This window comes from Berghia stephanieae, chromosome 1 (genome assembly GCF_034508935.2).
Source record: "Berghia stephanieae isolate SIO BIC M18660-M18661 chromosome 1, UCSD_Bste_1.3, whole genome shotgun sequence".
Classification (NCBI taxonomy): domain Eukaryota; kingdom Metazoa; phylum Mollusca; class Gastropoda; order Nudibranchia; family Aeolidiidae; genus Berghia; species Berghia stephanieae.
The window spans coordinates 71812814-71834416 of NC_088360.1; the positions used below are offsets into that span (position 1 = coordinate 71812814).

Genomic DNA, 21603 nt, shown 5'->3' on the forward strand with positions numbered 1-21603 from the left:
AGAGGGATCTAGTAATGACTTTGAGTTTGAAACGAATATTTTTGTGTTCGTTGATAGCTCACACGGTAGAGCCACGCTCTCACCTGCCAGGCGGAGTTGTCGTACCAATAAGGTCGCAGGTTCAAACCCCACCACCGCCGCGAAAAATTTTCATTCTCTATTGTCTTCTGGCACTTTTCTATTCACTTCATATCTTGTTATAACTCTCATTACAACTAGGACTACTTTTTTTTTTTTTTTTTTTTTTTTTTTTTTTTTTTCAAAATGGCGGCGCTGAATAGCGACGCACAGTTACACCTATGTGATGAATTCTTTTGATATTTATTTGTTTCATGACAACATTTCACTCATTTACGTATTAAACGTTGTATGATTGTTCGTATTAATGAATGGTATGTACTTCAAACTTTAACGTTTAGAGTTCTGCTTCAAATCCTCGGAAAAATCGTTCGTATCAATGTTTTTGTCTCAAGGAAATCGAAATGGCGGCGGCCTTGTTTACTTCCGACACAAAAGTGCACCACTAATTTTATCTTATTTCGCGATTTGTTGATTGAAGACCTATCCTTCGCTTAATATTGTATAAAGCATTGTATGATGATTTAGAATTACAAAGAGGCATCAAAAATAATAAATCATCCTGTTGATGAAGTAGAAAGAATTCATGGAAAAGCAATAGAAAGGAAAGCATTCTCAATTACCAACAATAAAAAAACATATTTTATACCATGAATTTGATCTTTTGCCATCTGGGAGAAGTTTTTGTCAGATTAAATGTGGAACTAACAAGTATAAATCAACGTTCGTTCCATCAGCAATAAAAATGTTGAATATTTCATATGGTACAGCAAAACCAAGGATTGATGCGTTGACTGATTGACTGATTAATTTGTTTAATGTTAGGCTAGATGAAGTGACCAATTGATAATGATGATAATATTTGGTGTTGAATTGCCAAGAATGTAACGAATTGAAAATGAAATGAAAATGTTAATGTTGTGTATGTCGCATGCGTGAAAGAAAGAGAGGAAGAGAGAGAGAGAGAGAGAGAGAGAGAGAGAGAAAGAGAGAGAGAGAGAATGGGTAGGAGTGAGGTGTCTGTTCAATGTTATAGTTATCATATAACGTTATGACAAGTGTAACAAAATGACAAATTGCCATATTTATGGACAATAAAGATCTATTATTATTATTATTATTATTACAACCATGGCTTACTCGACTCAGGCCTCCCGATTATGCAGGCAGTTAAAAATGTGGAGGCGAGAATGCCAACCAATTAAAGGAGGGAGTAAAAAGTAACAGCCCTAAATTTGGATTAGCTTTTAAAGAAAGAGGGAAAATTATATTTAACACCACAATCATTATATTGTGTTTTTTCAATTGCGAAATGTACTGGAATTAATATTAGATAAATATTTTAAATTTTATTATTGTTTTTTCCTGTATAAGTCTTATCGGAGGAGGAAAAGAGAACAGCATGTTTACTGCCGCAAACAAAATGGCAGCCTCCTATCGGTATCAATTTTAAATTACTGTTGTGTCTAATTTTGTGTTATTTCACTTTGGATTACTTTTCCTCATATCGTATGCAAGTATAACTCTATTTGTTTATTATTTTACCTGCTTTTTAAATTGAATTAACTTTATAATCGAGATTGCTAGTCTAGTCTAAATGTTCGCTTACTCTTCTCTGACTGACTCAAAGTGAAAGTAAAGAGACTTCTTAGTTTAGAATATAAGTTGCCTTCGTCTGCATTAGGTCTATATAATTATAATACAGGTCTAGACTAAACATGGGGAGAAAATGTTGTGTTACGGGTTGCCATTCAAATTATAAATCAACTGATAAAATTACTGTTTATAGACTTCCTAAAAATTTAGAAGAACGTGAAAGGTGGATGAAAGCAATACCCGTGACAATATCCCTAACACATCAAACACTGTTGTTTGCATCAAACATTTTCCTGAAGGGTTTGAAACAATTTCAGTCAAAGGAAGATTAAGACCAAAAGACCCTCCTTCTATTTTTGATAACATTCCAAGAAGTTTAGTACCAACACCACCACCACTTCCTAGAACAACTACAAAGTCAAGCTCAGCGATACGTTGTCATCAACCAGATGAATTGAATGAATTTATTAAACAAGATGTTGTAGACTTTGATACTTTGTGCTCTTCTATAGCTGGTCGACAATTTCCTTGCGAGATTAATTCTTTTGTAAGCAACAATTGTTTATTCATACAATCAACAGATTACTTGCATTCTTCTGGCATTCCAAGGTTTATGTTAAAAATCAACCCTGATCAAAGCTTCGATGGATTTCACGCAGGAGTAAAAACATCAATAACACCGCTTTCAAGAAACAGGATTACAAAAGTTGCACGATGGTCACAACTTGAGGCTTCTTTAGATTATCTAAATTCTTTGGAACTGAATCACAAAAAGTCTGTTTTGTTAGAACAATGTTCAACTTTGAATACAGTTGCAGTAAAAAATGTGAAATATTCACCTGATATCATAGTACGAGCTTTTGAATATTTAGCTACTTCCCGATCTTTATATAATCGTCTTCGTGAGGATTTTGGTTTACCAAGCCAAACCACCCTAAACAGAATATCATCTAAAGTAAACAATACCAGCGATTTAACTTTTTTAACAAGTGTCTTTTCTTCCTTAGAGGAACAGCAAAAGAAATATATTTTATTGATAGATGAAGTCTATGTTAAACTCTCCTAACATATCATGGAGGAAAACTGTTCGGAAAATCTGTTAATAAGCCAGAAGAACTTGCAACAACAGTTTTAGGGTTTATGTTAGTTTCACCTTTTGGTGGTCCATCATATTTAATTAAAATGCTGCCTGTGCGTAACCTGGACTCACAATTTATGTTTGATCAAACAAATGAGCTATTGAATAATATAAAAAAAGCAGGTGGAACTGTAGTATCTATCATTTGTGATAATAATAGAATCAATCAATCGTTTTTCAAATTATTTTCTTTAGAATCTCCTTGGAAGACAACCGACAATATATTTTTATTATACGATTTTGTACATATAGTTAAAAACATAAGAAATAACTGGCTCACAGAAAAAACTGGACAACTTGTTTTTGAGGATAATGGAGATGAATTTACAGCTAAATGGGAACACATACAGAAACTACAGCAAATGGAAGATGCAAGTCTAGTGAAGATGTCAAAATTAAATTATCAGTCTGCTAATCCCAAACCTATTGAGAGACAAAAAGTACAAACCTGTCTGAATGTTTTCTGTGAGGAGACTAAGGTAGCATTAATAGAACACCCTGGAATGCAATATGAAAATGTGGACGGAACAGTAAATTTTATATCTAAGGTAATTGAATTTTGGAAAATTATGAATGTAAAATCACGCTTTGAAGACAAACGATTCAAAGATCCATTACGCGCAGCCATTTCTACTGATAAAGATTTAGGATTAAAAATACTTAAGGATTTTTCTGATTTTGCTTCTCAATTACAAAGCCAACAGGGTAAAAGAGAGAAAAAATTTACTCGTGATACTTCTTTAGCCATTCAACATATATATATAGATATGTATATATATCACCGACTCAGTTCAGCTTATACCTATACCCCTACTTCGATCTGTATAACTCTCTCCAATGACCACCAGGACTGAGTCTTATAATTTATAAACACTCGTGTTTTATACTTCTAGTTTTGAAAAGTTACCAACGAAGAATAGTAAACTTGCTGCACCATCTATATTATTATTATTATTATTATATTAGTAACATGTAAAGTACTAAGTTCAGTAGTATTACACGCTACCTAGGAAAGATAGAGTGCTAAATATTCATTATTTTGTTTGCTGATGGGTACAGATTCCTTTATTTTCCTGACTGACTTGAGGAATATTTATTTGTAAACGGAAGAAGATGGGATTCCAGAATAGTTTTCATTTTCCTTTCCTCGTGTCAAATGACAGCTGTCCTTTTCTCAAGTTTAAGAATAGTTAAACGAATAAACCCCCCACCCTGCTCCCCTATTAATCCAAGTCCAACCTGATATTGTTGTGTGAAAGGAAGGCAGTAATACTCCAAAATATGCTGCACTGCTTTGGTATTAATATTGCAGTTTTGTAATAATGTCTGTACTGTATGTCTTCATGAAATTGTCAATGTTGTCTTTGATACCTATAATGGGCGTGTGTAACATAAGATTTGTATGTGACAGGTCGCTGTTTACCGTTGAATATATAATAGACGTCTATATAGTCTATTGCAATACAAGAGGTTGGTGTTTTGTTTTACATGAAACAGTCTGTTGTGGATTTGCAGTTTTCTCCTGATAAAGTTAATATGAGTTTTTTTTCATCTAATTTACTCAAGGCTCGCTATAACCTTTACTGCATGACTGAGATAGGGTAATATTTGTTTTGTCTATGGGTGAAGTAGAGCAGAGCTGCTGATCATTCTTGGTGAAAATACATTGCAATGAGTGTGTGTTGTAAATGATGTTGGTGGTGCAGATACATCGTGATGAGTGTCTGATGTAGAGTGTTTGTATGAAATGTCTTTGTGTAAATAAAATTACGCCCTTCCGCCATGGCTAATTTGGAGCCTGTCATCAAAATTGTTGTCTAAGTGAGCAAATTGGGAGTTAATAACGATGCACAAGGGGAAAAAATTGAAAGTGCCTGAAGCAGGGCTTGATCCCGGGACTTTCTGGTCACAGTGCAATACCTTAATCACTTGGCCAGATATTGGATACCTTTATATTAAACATTAAAAATAAATCCTCTTTATAAGTTTCACATGGTATATGCTTCTTTCTTGATGTTTTTTTTTCTTTTAATATATGAAGTATGGTACTAAAATGTATGAGCTTTTTTCATACTAAATTGTCAGAGGCCTATTAACCTGTGACAAATCAAGATTAACCATGATACGAAAAAAAAAAGGAGAAAATGTCAGCCTTTAAAGCATAGCATTTGTTTTTTCGTGGTCAAAATCTTGACATTTTGATGATATATTTTTTAAGTACTAAAGCACTTAATCACAAAGTTTCAAAGAGATTTTTGGTTAGCAACTTTCTTTAAAAAATAGATAAAAAATTAATCCACTTTTTAAAATCTCACTTTGCACCATGCGTTCTAAAAAAATAATACAAACTTTTTCACAACTCATAAATCCTTCAAAATGATGCAAGGTACAGGAATATGATATATCTCCAAGATCTTGTAAAATTCTTAGACATTATTAATGTAACAGTGACAAAGGAATGATGATGAGAAGATAAGCAATTAATGCATGTTATATTCAGTCACGGCTATCACTCATCCAGTCAGCTTGACCCAGCCGACCACCATCTAAACAGTACCTGCTCTGTGACTCATCACCACTCAACTAAGAAGAGGCAGGATTGTGGCAAATATACAGTTGTATGTGATAAAAAAAAGGGCCCAAAATATTGCGTCACTGCTTTTCACATGAGCCATAACGCTGTGTTTTCAATGAGTTAATTCTGTCCAATTGGCCACAATCAAACAAGGTTACACAAATGTTTGTTTGTTTAATTGTTATCCTCTGATCACATTTCAAAGAAATTTATGCAAAAACTGCTCACATAGTTGCATTTAAGGCTTTGAACAAGGGTTCCATAAATGCCTATAATTATGAATTTTTGTCTCAGTCTGTCTTAGTTCTTTTAATCTTAGACAACTAGTCAACTAGAGCTTTTAATAGTGCTGAGGAATAAAATCCTCAAGACGGATCTAAATCAAAATCGTTGTATTTACTTTTTTTATTAATGGCGAGAATTGGAGATAATTTTTTGCAAAGTTGCATTAATTAAGTGTTAAAATCAGATGTCCCTTATTTTTAGTCCAGAAAGTCATGCTGATGTCAAGATCATAGCAGTAAAAAATTGCATTTTTTTCTTTTTTTTTTCAGAATTGAGAGACAAGTGATGAAATGGAGCATTCGGCATGGATCTGTGTTTTTTACAGCACTTTTTATTCTTTTCTTCATGACATCACTTGACTGTGTTGATGTCACACCTCAGAAAGAAAACTATGTACCCGATTATAAAGTATATCATAATGTATCATCCCTTAAGTCTCACTTAAAAGGCCTTGAAAAACAGTATCCTGATTATATGAAATTGTTCCACCAATATGTATCGAAAAATGGGGAATCTCAACTGTTTACCAAAGTGTTCAACTTTTCAGCAGATTCTAATAAAGAAATTAAAAAGATAAAAATTCTGTTAGCTTACGGAGAGCATGCGCGTGAGTTTTTTCCAGTGGAAAGTCTTTTATTCTTTCTTAAAAATATAACAAGTGGTACAAATTGTGTTAGGACTATGTCATGTCACAAATCCAATCATGCCTATACATTTTCTTCATGGGTGTTGTTGAACTTTGAGATATATATTGTGGCCATGACTAACCCAGATGGTAGAAGGTATATTGAAAAAACTAAAAACTATTGCTGGAGAGGAACTGCAAGTGGTGTTGACCTCAATAGAAATTATGACTGGAATTTTGGACAGATAGGAAGCTCATCCAATCCGAAAGATGATGAATATAGGGGCTTGCATGCATTCTCAGGTATGTCATCCAAAATTTAAAAAAAATAAATAAAAAAATAATTAAGTCAGTTATAAGAATTTAGACTTTAAATCATAATATTTTGTTTGTTCCGAATTGTAAGTATTACCTACCATTAGCGAATTTTGCAAAAAGAGAATTGCATTTATATTTATCAAAGCTGTCTAAATATATAAATATATTTATAGCTGATATGAAATGCAATGAAATCTTTAAAATTCAAATTTACTTTTCTTGATTAATTCTATGATAGAATAAGTTAACCTGAATATATATTTTGAATGTGCTAAATTGCTTTAATCTGCTGTTGTGTCGGGGTGAAGCTTGCTGTGATGATTGAATTTTAATTGTTAATTTTTTTATTTTTTTTATTTAGGCAAATAGATATCCTTAATGTAGGTGAATGAATAACATTAAATTTCATAAACTGCAAAAATCTCAAATTACATCTAATTTTTATTACTTTTTATTTTGTATTCAAGTGTCACTGGTATAGCAGCAGAATGAGGAGATTTTTTAACAAACTGGAAAACCTATTTATCACTTAATTTGACTACATTTTTTATAAATTCCCTTTATTCAGTCCCAAATGGAAATGTAGGGTCTGTTGTGAAGGGAGACTGGAATATAGCAGACGTTAACCAAGAGCAAAATGAGCTAGGTCAAAGTGTCTCATTCAATCAAGGCCACACAGCGAGATGGGGAATCAAACTCAGTATCTTATGGGTACAAAACATAGACCATTCAATGTGCCATTCTGCCAAATAGAAATATTTTACAAGAAAATGCTCTTGTAAGATTTACTCGGTTTATAATTCTCAATGAGATGACATATTTTAAAATCTCTTGACTGTGTCATATTATTTCGGATTTTTTATTTTTATTTTTTGAATTTCAGAGCCAGAAACAAAAATATTTCAACAGATTACTGGAAACGTGTCAATGGATGCCTTTGTATCTTTTCATTCTGGCATTCGTCACATTTATGTTCCATTTGCAGGTAACTTTTAAAAAATACAATATTATGTTTTGAAATGTTTATATCATTATTCAACATATTGTTATGGAGATTTTACCTTCGGTTGGAAATAAAATATTTTATGATTTATGAATATTTGTGATTTGGCAGGTATAAATGTGAATTCTTCACTTTAATACCAGTGACTTGCTACCCTGAACTGGACCATTATAATTTTTACAATGTTTTTTTTTTTTTTATGGAAACATAATCAGACAAATTTTGCAAGTTTTCGACTGTTTCATTAACTCAAAGTCTCAAGCTAGTGCTGAATTATCAGTCAATGAAACTCTAATTACTGGAATGGATGTTATATCATGTAATTGAAATAACTTTTGAATGAAAAGAAGTATTTATACACCAAGGGAGATAGAAAAGGATTGAAAACGAAACAAGAGGAAATAAAGAGAGAAATAAAGAGATGCAAGGATAATTTAATTATAAGTCAAAATTAGAGGATGATTTAAGATCTGCAAATATTAAGGATACATGGAAGGGAATGAAGACGATCGTCAAGCATAACAACAATAAAGGAAGTCAAACTCATTGAGTGATGTTGACGTCAATTAATCGATTTTTTTTAATGACGTGACAGAAGAAGATGAGATTATGTTTGATGAACGGTGGGTGAGGAGAGAGTTTGAGAGTGTAAATGTACGGAAAGCGTGTGGGCCAGATGGCATTAGAGGCAAGTTATTGAAAGTGTGTGCCGAGCAATTGTGTTATATTTTTACCATTATTTTTAATATGTCTATCCAACAATCCTGTATTCCGGCCATTTGGAAAACATCGAAAATTGTTCCTGTCCCCAAGAAAGACAAGGTCTCTTGTATGAATGATCTCAGACCTATAGCACTGACATCTATTGTTATGAAATATTTCGCACGACTTGTACTGAAAAAGCTTAATCTCCAGTTTGGTCCCCAATCTGACCCCTTACAATTTGCATATCAACCAAATAGAAGTGTTGATGATGCCGTTAACCTTTTTTTGAATAATATTTACAGTCATTTAGATAAACCAAAGGCATAGTGCAGAATTCTTTTTATTGATTTTTCTTCAGCATTCAACACGATTCGGCCCCATTTACTTGTTGAAAAGCTGAAATGTCTGAATATAAATCCCCATTTGATTTCCTGGATTCTAGACTTCGTTTTAGAGAGAGCACTATTTTTAGAAATTAATGGAAACAAATCTAATAAAATAATTACTAATACAGGAGCCCCTCAAGGGTGTGTTCTCTCTCCTCGCCTCTTTACGGTTTACACAAATGACTGAACAAGTGACTTGGTCCCAATTTTAAAATTTGCTGACGACACTGCCCTTCAAGGGTTAATATTTAAAGATGATGAAATGGCCTACAGATCTGAGATCGACAGATTTGTTGGTTGGTGTGAAGATAACTCCCTGAAATTAAATGTAGGAAAAACCAAAGAAATGATTTTTGATTTTAGAAAGAACACAAAGTCCATCAGTCCGCTCAAAATTAACAATCAAGCTGTTGAGCAATTTTCGGTTTACAAATATTTGGGTATCTTAATTGACAATAAATTGCAGTGGCATTTACAAACCGATGCTGTTATCTCTAAATTGAACAAAAGAATGTATTTTATTTGGAAACTTTCAGAATTTGACATAGGCAAAACGTTATGCACCCTTTTTTATAGATCCATTTTGGAGACTGTTATTACTTTTTGTATTACAGCATGGTGTGGAAATGCCAGTATTTGCGACATTAAGAAAATTGATCGGATAATTGATAAAGCCAGGAGTTATACTCACCCAATTTCCAATGTGGAAGAACTGTTCAAGAGATTTTGTCTAAGTAAAATGGAGAAAGTTATGAAGGATGGCGATGACCCCCTTCACAAATATATTATGTTCTCCATGAGGAGCCGTCGCCTTATATCTATAAAAACAAAGACAACACATCACCTTAATTCATTTTTGCCACATGGTGTTCGAATTTTTAATGCGCAACTGTGATTTAAATTAAATACTATTTTTTAAATATACACACACAAGTTCGGACTAAAGGCCAGAGGTATGGCCTAACTCAATTTATCAAATTAATATATATAAAGTGTTGATATTGGTTCTTGGTTGTATATTTTTACATTTTTGTGCATTTGCTTATATTATATATATATATATATATATATATATATATATATATATATATATATATATTGAATCGTGTTTGCTACAAATATGGTACGAAAAGTGCTCGACATGTAGCAAAGGAGCTAATTATTATTTTAATATTTACGACAAAAAACATTGTGGTAAATATTAAAATAATATAGATATATACATTGTCGCCATAGATTCTCAACTTTGTGTTTATACATTTTCATGCATGCCACGTCTGTAAACGAATTTCCATTTTTTTGGATGAATAAAGTATGTCTTATCTTATCTTATCTTAAATCAGGCCAATTGAAATAGTGATATTGATAGCCATCAAATAATGTTGGTAATAGTGATGTCAACAATACATTATCATCATCATCATCATCACCACTAGTATATCATCATCATCGCCTTCGTCAATTCGTTTTATCATTGCCATCACAATCATCACACTAACACCAGCAATTCTTAGAGTTCATCACCATTACCATAACAGTTATGACAACAAATGTATAACATTATCTTCCAGATAGTTTATCGAGGAAAACTCACAGAGTACCCAATAACAAAGATCACATGAAACATCTAGCCGAGATAATGTCAAAAGCATCATCATTTCGTCCTTTTAAGTATGGTGTGGCATCAGAATTGACAGGTTACTTTGCAGATGGTACATCATTTGATTTTATGGCGGGTGTTAGAAAGGTACAATGTTTTGATATTGTCTATTTATTTTAGACCCCGTGTGGTGTCCGGGATCCCTCAACTGAGAGGGTCAAGAATAGCCCAACGCCAAGCCAGCGTGTCGTAAAAGGCGACTAATGGTGTGTGATTCCCCCATCTTTGAGTCACCTGGTCCTCCAGGTTGGGGGTTGGCAAAGGGTTAATACCCCTTTCCGTTAAACTCAAACCGTTACAGAAACCCAGACAGACAAACCAAATCCTTTTTTTAGCTTGGGTTTCTGGAATGACAGAATTTATGAAGGACAACAGACAAAGCCGAAAGGACTCTGCTTACCCGATGACGTCTTCGCCAAACAAGCAGCTTCGAATTGCGTCGTGGAACGTTCGCACCATGTATGAAGCAGGAAAAAGCTCTCAAGTTGTGACTGAGATGAGAAGATACAGGCTGCATATACTTGGAGTAAGCGAAACCCACTGGATACAATCCGGACAGAAACACCTCAAGTCTGGGGAGAAGATTTTATATTCAGGGAGAGGGGACGGGATTCATACACAGGGAGTAGGAATAATTCTAAGCAAGTTTGCCCAGAAGTCACTGAGAGGATGGGAACAACATGGAGAAAGGATCATCATGGCGTCCTTTACCACACGGAGTAAGAAGATCAGCATGAACATTGTACAGATCTATGCCCCAACAAATGATGCAACAGATGAGGACAAAGATACATTTTATAGTCTGCTACAACAAGTCATTGACAGGTTGCCAAGGAAAGACATCAACATATTGATGGGAGATGCTAATGCTAAAGTGGGACAGGATAACGTAGGTTATGAAGGTATCGTGGGACGTCATGGCATGGGAGAAATGAACGATAATGGTGCTAATTTCTGTGCATACAACAGTTTGGTGATTGGAGGATCAGTGTTCCCCCATAAGAGGATCCACAAAGCAACTTGGGTCTCACCAGATGGTGTGACAGAGAATCAGATTGATCATTTTTGTATCTCTTGAAGATTCAGACGTTCATTGGAAGATGTGACAGTACGGAGAGGGGCAGATGTTGGATCAGACCACCACCTGCTATTGGCAAAGCTTAAGCTCCGACTCAGAAAACATGGGACCAGATCACATACAAATACAAGAAGAAAATTCGAGGTGAATGCACTTGATGGGGAAAAGAATGAGGAATTCAAACTACAAAGAAATCGGAACATAAAGAATGGATAAGTCCAACCACCTTGGACCTTATTGAAAAGAGGAGAACAAGGAAGGAACAAGTGAATACAAGCCGATCAAGGGCTTCAAGACTGTATGCACAAGAGCAGTACCGAGCCATAGCTAAGGAAGTCAAAAGATCTGTGAAGAAAGACAAGGAAGCATTCATGAACAGACTTGCAGAGAAAGCAGAAGCAGCAGCGACAGGAGGACACATGAGGATCCTTTATCAAACTACCAAGACACTTGCTGGAAAATATGGGAAACCAGAGGTACCAGTCAAAGACAAAGATGGGAAAACTATTTTTGGAAAAGAGGCTCAATCTGAACGATGGAGGGAACATTTCAACTGCCTTCTGAACAGACCACCACCAGACAACCAGCCTGAAATTTTGCCTGCAAGGGATGAGCTACCAATTAGCTGTGATCCGCCATCAATAGCAGAGATTGTGGGTCCCATTAACAAGATGAAAAGGGGGAAAGCTGCTGGACCAGACCAGATTCCACCAGAGGCTCTAAAAGTTGATGCTGAAAGAAATGCTGAGGCCCTGCACCCACTATTTGAGAGAATCTGGAATGATGGGATATTCCCAAAGGATTGGAAGGAAGGACATCTTATCAAGCTTCCAAAGAAAGGGGACCTCAGTAATTGTAATAATTATCGAGGAATCACTCTTCTTTCTATCCCAGGAAAGGTTTTCAACCGTATTATTTTAGAGAGAATTAAGAATGCAACAGATGCTAAACTGCGGGACGAACAAGCAGGTTTTCAGAAAAACCGTTCAACCACCGACCAGATTGCCTCTCTGCGAGTCATAGTGGAACAGTCTATAGAATGGAACTCTCCTCTTATTGTCAACTTTCTGGATTACGAGAAGGCTTTCGACAGTATTGACAGAGCAACATTGTGGAAAATTCTGGCACATTATGGACTCCCTGAAAAGATAGTAAACCTCATTAAGGAAATATATGAAGGATCAAGTTGCAGGGTTGTACATGAAAATCAGCTTACTGACAGCTTTGAAATTAAGACTGGTGTCAAGCAGGGATGCTTGCTCTCACCATTCCTGTTCATCCTTGCCATTGATTGGCTAATGAAGGAAACTTCCAAAGGGCGAAGAAATGGGATACAGTGGACCCCCTGGACACAGTTGGATGATCTGGATTTTGCAGATGATCTGGCTCTTTTTTCCCACACCCAAGACCAGATGCAAGCAAAAACCACAATTATAAACAGCCTCTCGGAATCAATTGGTCTAAGAATTCACCCTGCAAAGTCAAAGGTCTTGAGGATAGGTACGCGTCAAAGGGAGCAGATCAAAGTAAAAGATCAGGAACTCGAAGATATAGACACTTTCTGTTATCTTGGAAGTATAATTGACAAGGATGGAGGCACGGAAGCAGAGGTGAAAGCACGAATAGGAAAGGCACAGGCTGCATTCACATCTTTGAACAGAGTTTGGAGAACTAAAGATATCTCCCTTCGACTGAAGCTAAGACTTTTCAACTCAAACGTGAAGTCTGTCCTACTGTATGGATGTGAAACTTGGAACGCATCACAGGCATGTATAAGGAGGGTACAGATTTTTGTAAACAGGTGCATGCGTAAGCTACTCAGAATAAAATGGATGGATAGAATAAAAAATGAAGAAGTATGGAAAAGAACACAGCAGGAACCAGTGGGAGAGGAAATAGAAAGAAGACGATGGAGGTGGATTGGACACACGCTTAGAAAGAATGACTCCACTATAACAAAGAAAGTATTGGACTGGAACTCTCAGGGCAGAAGATCAAGGGGAAGGCCACGAGGAACATGGAGAAGAATTAAAGAAGCTGATATACAGAGAAGTGGTAAGACCTGGAATGAGATCAAAAAGTTAGCTCAGGATAGAGAAGGATGGAAACTGTTTGTCTGTGGCCTATACCTGACCCAGGGTGAAAAAGGCAATGATGATGATGATGATTTATTTTAGAACCCTGACCTGATGGTTGATTCTTATGTCATTTGTTAGTTTAATCACATTACTTGAACACAATTTTGTCAGCCACTGTAACAATATTGAGATCAGTGTAGTATTTTGTATAAATCCATATGTATGCATTACTTTGAAATACCCCAAATCAGCAATTTAAATGGTAGAATTAATTTTTATTTATAATTTTCAATATGTAATTAATAGAGTTTTACGCTCAACAGGCTTATGATGTCTTGATCACGGAGGGTTCTGAAGCTTTTAACAAAATCCATTTCAGTCTTGTTTTACATTTCTAAGGCATGATTGGAGAAAAAAGGAAAAACACAAGATGATTGTGCGTACTTCTGTGTGTGTGTGTGTGTGTGTGTGTGGGTTTGTATTTACTTGCGTATGTTTGTGTATGCATATGTATGAATACGTGTTTGTTGTTATTATTATTATTATTATTACTATTATTAAGGCCACACAGCGAGATGGGGAATCAAACATGGTATCTTTATTATTATTATTATTATTATTATTATTATTTATTATTATTATTATAATTATATTATTATTATTATTATTATTTATTATTATTTATTATTATTTATTATTATTATTATTATTATTATTATTGTTTTCAGATTCCATTTTCATTTGCAATAGAGTTGTGGCAACACAGACGTCATCAGGGTCGCAGTTGTTTTGATGAATTTAACCCTCACAGCAATAATTTAGAGGTAAATAATACAATGAAATATTAATATGTTCTGGATTAGTGTTAAAAGCTAAAAAAAAGTACCTTTGCTACTCAGTCCTGTATGGGATCTTTTGAATTCCCACGGTGGGATGGAGGCCACTTGCTGTGTCTACTATCCACCTATATCTGTTATGTGAGTTGCTTTCTTTGCTTTGGAATGGGATTACTTGGTTTTGCCCTGACCCTTGCCGGAGTGCTTGCTGAGAGGGAAACAGTCAAATGTATGGTGTTAATTTTGGGAGGTGATATTTTATTTCCTTGTAAATTATCTCTCTATTATGTACTGATGGTCATAGTTTTTTGGTTTTGAACATATTTTGTAAACATTTGACCGTGTTCCTCTTAGTGGGATCCTGTGCTTGTATCTGGATGAGACTTAAAGGCGATCTTAAAATAAGTGTATTGGTGGTATGCTCTTGGAATGTACATCTGTTACCTATTTGAATAATACCCCTTTGTCAATGTTTATCTTGGGTGCTTTAATTGTAATTATAGAATATTTTGACTATCCCGTTTTCTTACTTTTTGCCGGTGCTGATAAGACTTAAATGTGTAACAAGCACTGTAAAACTCTTAAAAACATAAAATGTAAATGAGCCAGTCAAAATGTAATCATAATATCCCAAGTAAATATGGCTCCTACAATGAAGCAATACAAAACCATCTTTACAGGCTCTTTACTCACATTCTCTCACTGGACTTAGGTGTAAAATGAGTACCTGGCCATTAACAGTGTTGTCTCTGTCCGAAAATATTGTAATATTGCCTAACAGGCGTCATGTCCGTCCTTCATGTTAAATGTTGCTGTTGGCCAGGGACCCCTTGTAAAGCGCTTTGAGCATGTTGAATGGATATTGTGCTATATAAAAGCTGAATAGACAAAACCTGTGGAAAATTATGTGAGAGAAAAAAATCGCATGTAAATATAAGGAAACAAATATACATGGAAAGACATGCATGGCAAGATAATAATACAGAAAGAAAAAATAGAGAGGGACAATTTACCATTGGTTAGAGCTATGGATGTTAAGAGAGATAGGTAGAAAGAGAGAGAGAGAGAGAGAGAGAGAGAGAGAGAGAGAGAGAGAGAGAGAGAGAGAGAGATGCAGAGAGAGAGAGAGGATGGAAGGGGATAAATTAAAGGGGGGGGGGGGGGTGGAATCTTTAAATTCGGTTACCTGTCATTTTACCCTGTGGCTTCAAAGTGCCCAGCCGGATAATGTCCTCTCTGCAATTTGATTTAATTACCTTGTTAGTGGGGCTTTTTCACACTGCCAAGCGCCGAAATGCCGTGTTTTTGCATTGTTTTTTGGGATTAATGAGAACTTTACAAATAACAGACTTTGTGAACCCTTCTCATTTCAATTATTCAAATTCTGCAAAAGTGCATTAATATAATCTTGATGTCATCATCGTCACCTTCAAAATAAAACGCTCCTTTAAAGATAATTTTCATTTTTTTCCCTCTATATTTAGAGAGAGCTGGCTATGGTACATCCATTATATGTTGAATTGTTGTCTTATTTGTATAAATGGAAGATGGCTGGCTCAAATCTGGAAAAAACGGTAATAAGTAAAGAAATAAAACAACTTAATATATGAAAATTCTAGATTATTAGTTGTAGAAGAATCATATGGCATATCATTTTCAAAGTTATTTATAAAACTATGTACATAATAATGATAAATAATAAGTTCCCTTTATTCATCCGGAAATTTTTCTTTAGGATCTGTTTCAGGGGAAGACTGGAATAACCCAGGCATCAGTCGCAGTGCAGCGCCGCAAAGTGAGCTAAGGCTAGGTGACTTGCTCAAGGCCACACAGTGCTAAGGGTAGTCGAACTCTGTACCTTTCAGGTTCGAAGCAAAGACGGTACCTCTGAGCCATGCTGTCCCCACCTTTGCCCAGAAGGTCCAGGGTTCAAGTTATGCTCTAAGCAGCTCATAATGGAGTCCTTGGAAAAGGCTCTCTACTCATATTTTCTCACCATACTCAGGTGTAAAATGAGTACTTGTTCTGAAAAAACGTCTCCGTCTGAAAAAAATTGGAATATCGCCTAACAGGTGTCGTGTCTCATCCTACGTGTTAAGTGTTGCTGTTGGTTAGGGACCCTTTGAAAGTGCTTAGTGGGTATTGCAGTATATGAAAGCTCAACTAATATTTTTTGTTTTGTTTTCCAAGTATTAGAACAAAGTATAATTTCTTTCTGTATTGATTGTTACCAGGATGACAGTTGGCAAAAACCTCTTTCTCGGTCCAAGAAGGATGGAGATCATCAAAGGTTTCCTAAACGGAATGATGTAATGTTTTCATATGAGACAGATGATAAGGTACGACTTGTAGGCATAAACGGAAGTTATAAGGAGAAGAAATGTATTTTTATTAATAATAAATAAAAACAATAAAATAAAATAATAAATGAAAATTCCCTTTATTCATTCCCAAGCAGAAATTTGTCTTTAGGGTCAATTCCAAGGGAAGTCTGGAATAAACCACAGGTCAGCTTTAGTGCAGTTCTGCAACGTGAGCTAGGGCAAGATGACTTGCTCAAGGCCTCACATCGTCACGGGTAATTGAACTGCTGCCATTTGAATATGGAACAAAGACCATACTACTGAGCCACGCTGCTCCCAATTATCTTCCTGTCGTACTTTGTTTTGTTGATATCTTGCATCTCTTACTGTTTTCACAATGAATGTGGCATAAAGAAAAAGTTAATGGTAATGGACCACTGAGGTCAAACAGCCAGAGTTAAATGTTATTCTTATCATGAAGCCAATATTAAAGATTTACCTATTGGCTTGGGGATTTGGTTATTTTCACAGAGTGCCGACACAGCTTTGCCATTATCTACTCCCCCTCCCCACTCCCTGAATGAATTTTTATTATTTGATTAATCTGTCTCATAGTGATATAAAGGTCATTTAATGTGATCAGTCAGATTGAAAAGAATGCTCAACTCCTTACGAATGAGTTTCATAAACTTTCTAATTCTTGGGAATAAAAAATTTCTATTCAGATAGAAAGTAATTCCTCAAAGCCATTAAGCCCATGGAACTGGAGTTTGTCCGTGTTCCTATCGCATTAAACGGACAATAGCAATTGTTTGCTACTCTTTAAGCAGGATGTTATTCAATCAAAAAGTACTTTCTGCTGCTAGATATAATAGACCCAGGTACCTAATACTGGGTGGATGGGGGGGGGGGGGTGTCTCAGACAATACTCTCAACAGCACTCGGGATTGATATAGTCCCCCCCCCCCCCATCCCCCTTTTGCCTGAGAGGCGAGTGTTCTCTACGAACTACGTTATCAGGACTGCCTGTTCAGGTATAGTGATGATTAATAGCCCTAGTGCAAAAATCAGAATTTGTTCTCTTTATTTATTTTCTTTCTCTCAATATAATGTTTTCAAAATATAAATTACAGAAGCAAAGTGTTCAAAATATCTACTGAGAAAACTCTGTAAAAAAATTTAGATAAGTTTCATGCTGAGCTTTATTTTTTTTTTCTCCTTTGAATCAGACATCTTAATTTATATAAGTTTATTGAAAGAAGATTATTGAATAGAAATGTGCATAAACCACATATAGATTCAATATGTTTGGAAACCTCTCTATGTCTCATTGTTATTTCTCAAATATTATAGGATGAAGACATGTCCCTTCTAAGCCAATTGAAGATGCTTTTGGCCTTCATCTTGACCGTAATTGTTGTTTACCTGATCTTCAGACAAGTCCTCAACATAATAAGAAAGAAAAGGGTTGTCAGTCTCAAATCATTGAGCTCAACTTTTTCCATGCTCAAACACCTATGAATGATCTACAACCGATGTTTATTCAAAGATATATACTCGTATTTTGTGATATTTAAAAAAAACATTACCTATTGTTTTAATTTGCTGTTATTAATTTTTATTTTTTTGAGTGTCCATATTGAAAGTAAGAGTGCTCTTTTGCAATCTCCTAAGATAACACACTTACAATGTGTGTTAATCAAAGATAGCTTAGCTGTGTCTGTCTCATTGACAGTCAGGTTACCAGTAAAATGCTCCTATGGAATTAAGATGTCCGTGAACATTTTTTTTCATGGCTTGTATTTGATTATAGTATGCAATAATGTGTAAAAGTGTTTGTTGTATTCTGGACATTTGGGTATGTTTTTGTCAGTTTTTTAAGTATGTAAGATATTCCAATCACAATGATAAAACGAACGATTTCATGAGGAGAGGTCAACATTAACTTTGAAGGAAATGACATATAAACTAGTGTTGCTAATGGCTATTGAGACAAGACAATGATGTCATACTTTGCATTTGATGATATTGATAACATGTCAATTAATGAGGATAAATGTGTCTTCTATATCACGGAACTGGTTTAGCAATCAAAACCAGCTAAACATATTGCACTTATGAAATTGATGGCTTTCCCAAAGAAATGAAGCTTTGTTTTGTAAATACATTTAAAATGTACATAGAGATGATAAATCTCACATGGAAGGTAGAAAAGAGATTATTCGTTAGTTTTTGTGAGCCCTTCAACACATTATCAAAAGATACCTTGTCCAGGTGGATTAAAGTAGGTCTAGTAGAAGTCGGTATCGACACAAAAAAAATATTCAGTACATAGTACTAGAGCGTCGTGTACATCGGCATCATGCAAAAGGGGTTTGTCTATAGAGAATATTATGAAAGCTATTGGATGATCAAGATCATCTATGTTTTCAAAAATTATAATATTACCTAACAGGCGTCATGTCTCGTCCTACATGTTAAGTGTTGCTGTTGGCCATGGACCCCTTGTAAAGCGCTTTGAGCATGTTTATTTGATATTGCGCTATATAAAAGCTCAATTTTAAAATTATTTTTTAAAAAGTATTCTCATGGATTGATTGATACCTGTCTCAAGAAGTAGGTGTGATAAATTTGTGATTACACTCTTAAGTGAGTCTTAGTTGATATGTAAAATAATGCGCCTGTCATAAGCAATTGTTTGTCTCTAAAGTTCATATTTGACCTGAAGTGACTGATGGACATTGACATAAGATTATCATTAACAAGAGAGCCTATCATACCAACCTGATGGAGCTGTTTCTGATCATACCAATATTACTCAACAAGAATGGAGGGTTTTAAATTCTGTACCGTAATTATAGACCTCCTCTCCCCTAACTATATGAATGATATATTTGTTTCTATACTTTCTAATGTATAGTTTAAGTTTAAGTATATTAAACAGTTGCTTATTATTCTGAAATGTGGAAAAGCGCATGCATAAAATTTTCTATCCATCCAGCTTAGGTTGAGTAGCTGAGTCTATAAGAGTGAAGAGTACTTTGAAATATACCAGCATACTTTTCCCATTTAATACTATAGAAACCGGGATGAATTCTGTCTACATAGGCCACAAGGTACTGAAGAACTGGTGTCAGAGACATAACTCAAATTTGGAGTTTTCCTTGTAATGAACCTGTTCAAAAATATTGAAAGGGTTGCTTGTGGTGTCCTATGTATTATTTGTTTGTTCTACACAGATAGAGATAAATATTTAAAGCATTGAGACCATGAATAAGTGCTAAATTCATGCAACATCTTATCTATAGATTTGATACTGTCTAGTGCCTTATCTAATGATCAACAAAAAGCATTTTGACATAAGTAAGTAGCTCAACTCTAAGTCAATGTTATGTTTGTCAATACAATTTTTAATTGAATTCAGTATTTCTGAATGTTTTAATTATCATATTTGACTAAGTCCTTTTAACCCAATAGCTCAGTTGATAGAGCACCCGATTGACAACCAACCAGGCTTCCTGACTGTCCACCCAGCGGTAACCAAATTATTGGTGGGCAAGGCAACCTCTTTTTGTTGACCTTACGAGTTTCACTCAAGAGTTCCGTTTGTAATGACTACCCAAAGTGAAATACGCCTGATCCATTTCCATTTTCTTATTCATGATGTGTTTATCAGAGATGAATATCATATAAATAATTATTAATTTTTGTTTTAAATGGTATCTCGTTTATCAAGCTTTCAACAAAATAAAGATTCACAATCATGTCTTGTCAAATTAATTGTAAAAATGAATTTGAATATTTGTTTCCTTCCTCATTAAGTGTTAACATAAGTATGAATGATTTCCATTGTCAATATTCAATTAGAAATTCACTTCATTACGTAGAGAGAAGAAAAAATATTGCTTTAATTGGGATTTATTTTTGTTAGTTTTTGTTGTGACATTTTAAGCCCAACCTTCAGAGACATACTACATTTCGAAAACAAACAATAAAAACATATTCAACCCTCCTTTTGCACCACGATTACAGAAACTCGCCTTTTTATTCAAGAATCATAGCAGATTGGCACAATCTTGCCAAAAAAAACCCCCAAAAAACTACATCCACAACTTTTAATTTTGTCATAAATCGTATACATATCTGATGTTTCAAATTTTAAGTTCGCAACAGTTTTTCTAATGGATGTGTAATGCCATACTGGTATAGTAATTAGTTGTCAGTATCATGAGTTTCACACATTTTGTGAAGGGAGGGAATTTTTCTTATATGAAGTAAAGCTATAACCACAAATTATCAGCCCAAGGTATGTAATAGTAAACATTCCTAAAATTAATCACGGAAACTTGGAAACGTTCAAAACAGTAACAATGCAAAAACCCATCATTAAAACTTGAGCTTCTATATAGTTTGTATATCCACTAAACATGCCCAAAGTGCTTTACAAAGGGTCCCTAGCGCACAGCAACACGTAACATGTAGGACAAGACATGACACCTGTCAGGTGATATTACAATTTTTTCTAACAGAAACAACGATGTTAATGGCCAGGTACTCATTTTACACCTGAGTAAGTTGAGAGAATGTAAATAAAAAACTTTTTCCAAGGACTCAACTATACACCACTCAGAGCAGGGCTTGAACCCAGACCTTCCGATCCGAAGGTGAGTGTCTTACTTCAAACACAGAGCGCACATTACCATGAAGATCAAACAGATCGATAAAAATCTAATCCTTTGTCATGGTACAGAGATGTGAGAAGTAAAGAAGAAGAGGCCTTTGTATTGAAGGGGACTAATATAAAATGGATTATCATGGATGACATGACAAAAGTGAGTTATAAGGCTCTTTTACTCAGTGACACATGCAAAAAGTTCAACTCTAAACAGTCCAATTCACAAAGTTGCATCTTTGGTATGTAACCATGTAAACTAACAAG

General features: G+C 34.9%; 1 protein-coding gene across 5 annotated transcripts in view; it reads left to right on the top strand.

Annotated features, from left to right (window-relative positions):
* LOC144981136 (carboxypeptidase B-like) overlaps positions 1 to 20453 on the top strand; it is a 438762-nt gene extending 418309 nt beyond the window's left edge. For 2 of the 5 annotated variants that reach the window (XM_078929286.1, XM_078929292.1), the window contains exons 2-8: positions 5942 to 6600; positions 7499 to 7600; positions 10281 to 10456; positions 14254 to 14349; positions 15846 to 15935; positions 16596 to 16700; positions 18018 to 20453. In XM_078929286.1, coding sequence (XP_078785412.1) covers positions 5958 to 6600; positions 7499 to 7600; positions 10281 to 10456; positions 14254 to 14349; positions 15846 to 15935; positions 16596 to 16700; positions 18018 to 18185 — 1380 coding nt within the window. In that variant the 5' untranslated portion in view covers positions 5942 to 5957 and the 3' untranslated portion in view covers positions 18186 to 20453. Of the gene's footprint in view, positions 1 to 1505; positions 1596 to 5941; positions 6601 to 7498; positions 7601 to 10280; positions 10457 to 14253; positions 14350 to 15845; positions 15936 to 16595; positions 16701 to 18017 lie in introns of those variants that run through there. The other 3 variants (XM_078929298.1, XM_078929307.1, XM_078929314.1) reach the window with 3 other exon arrangements.
* The last annotated feature ends 1150 nt before the right edge of the window (positions 20454 to 21603 follow it).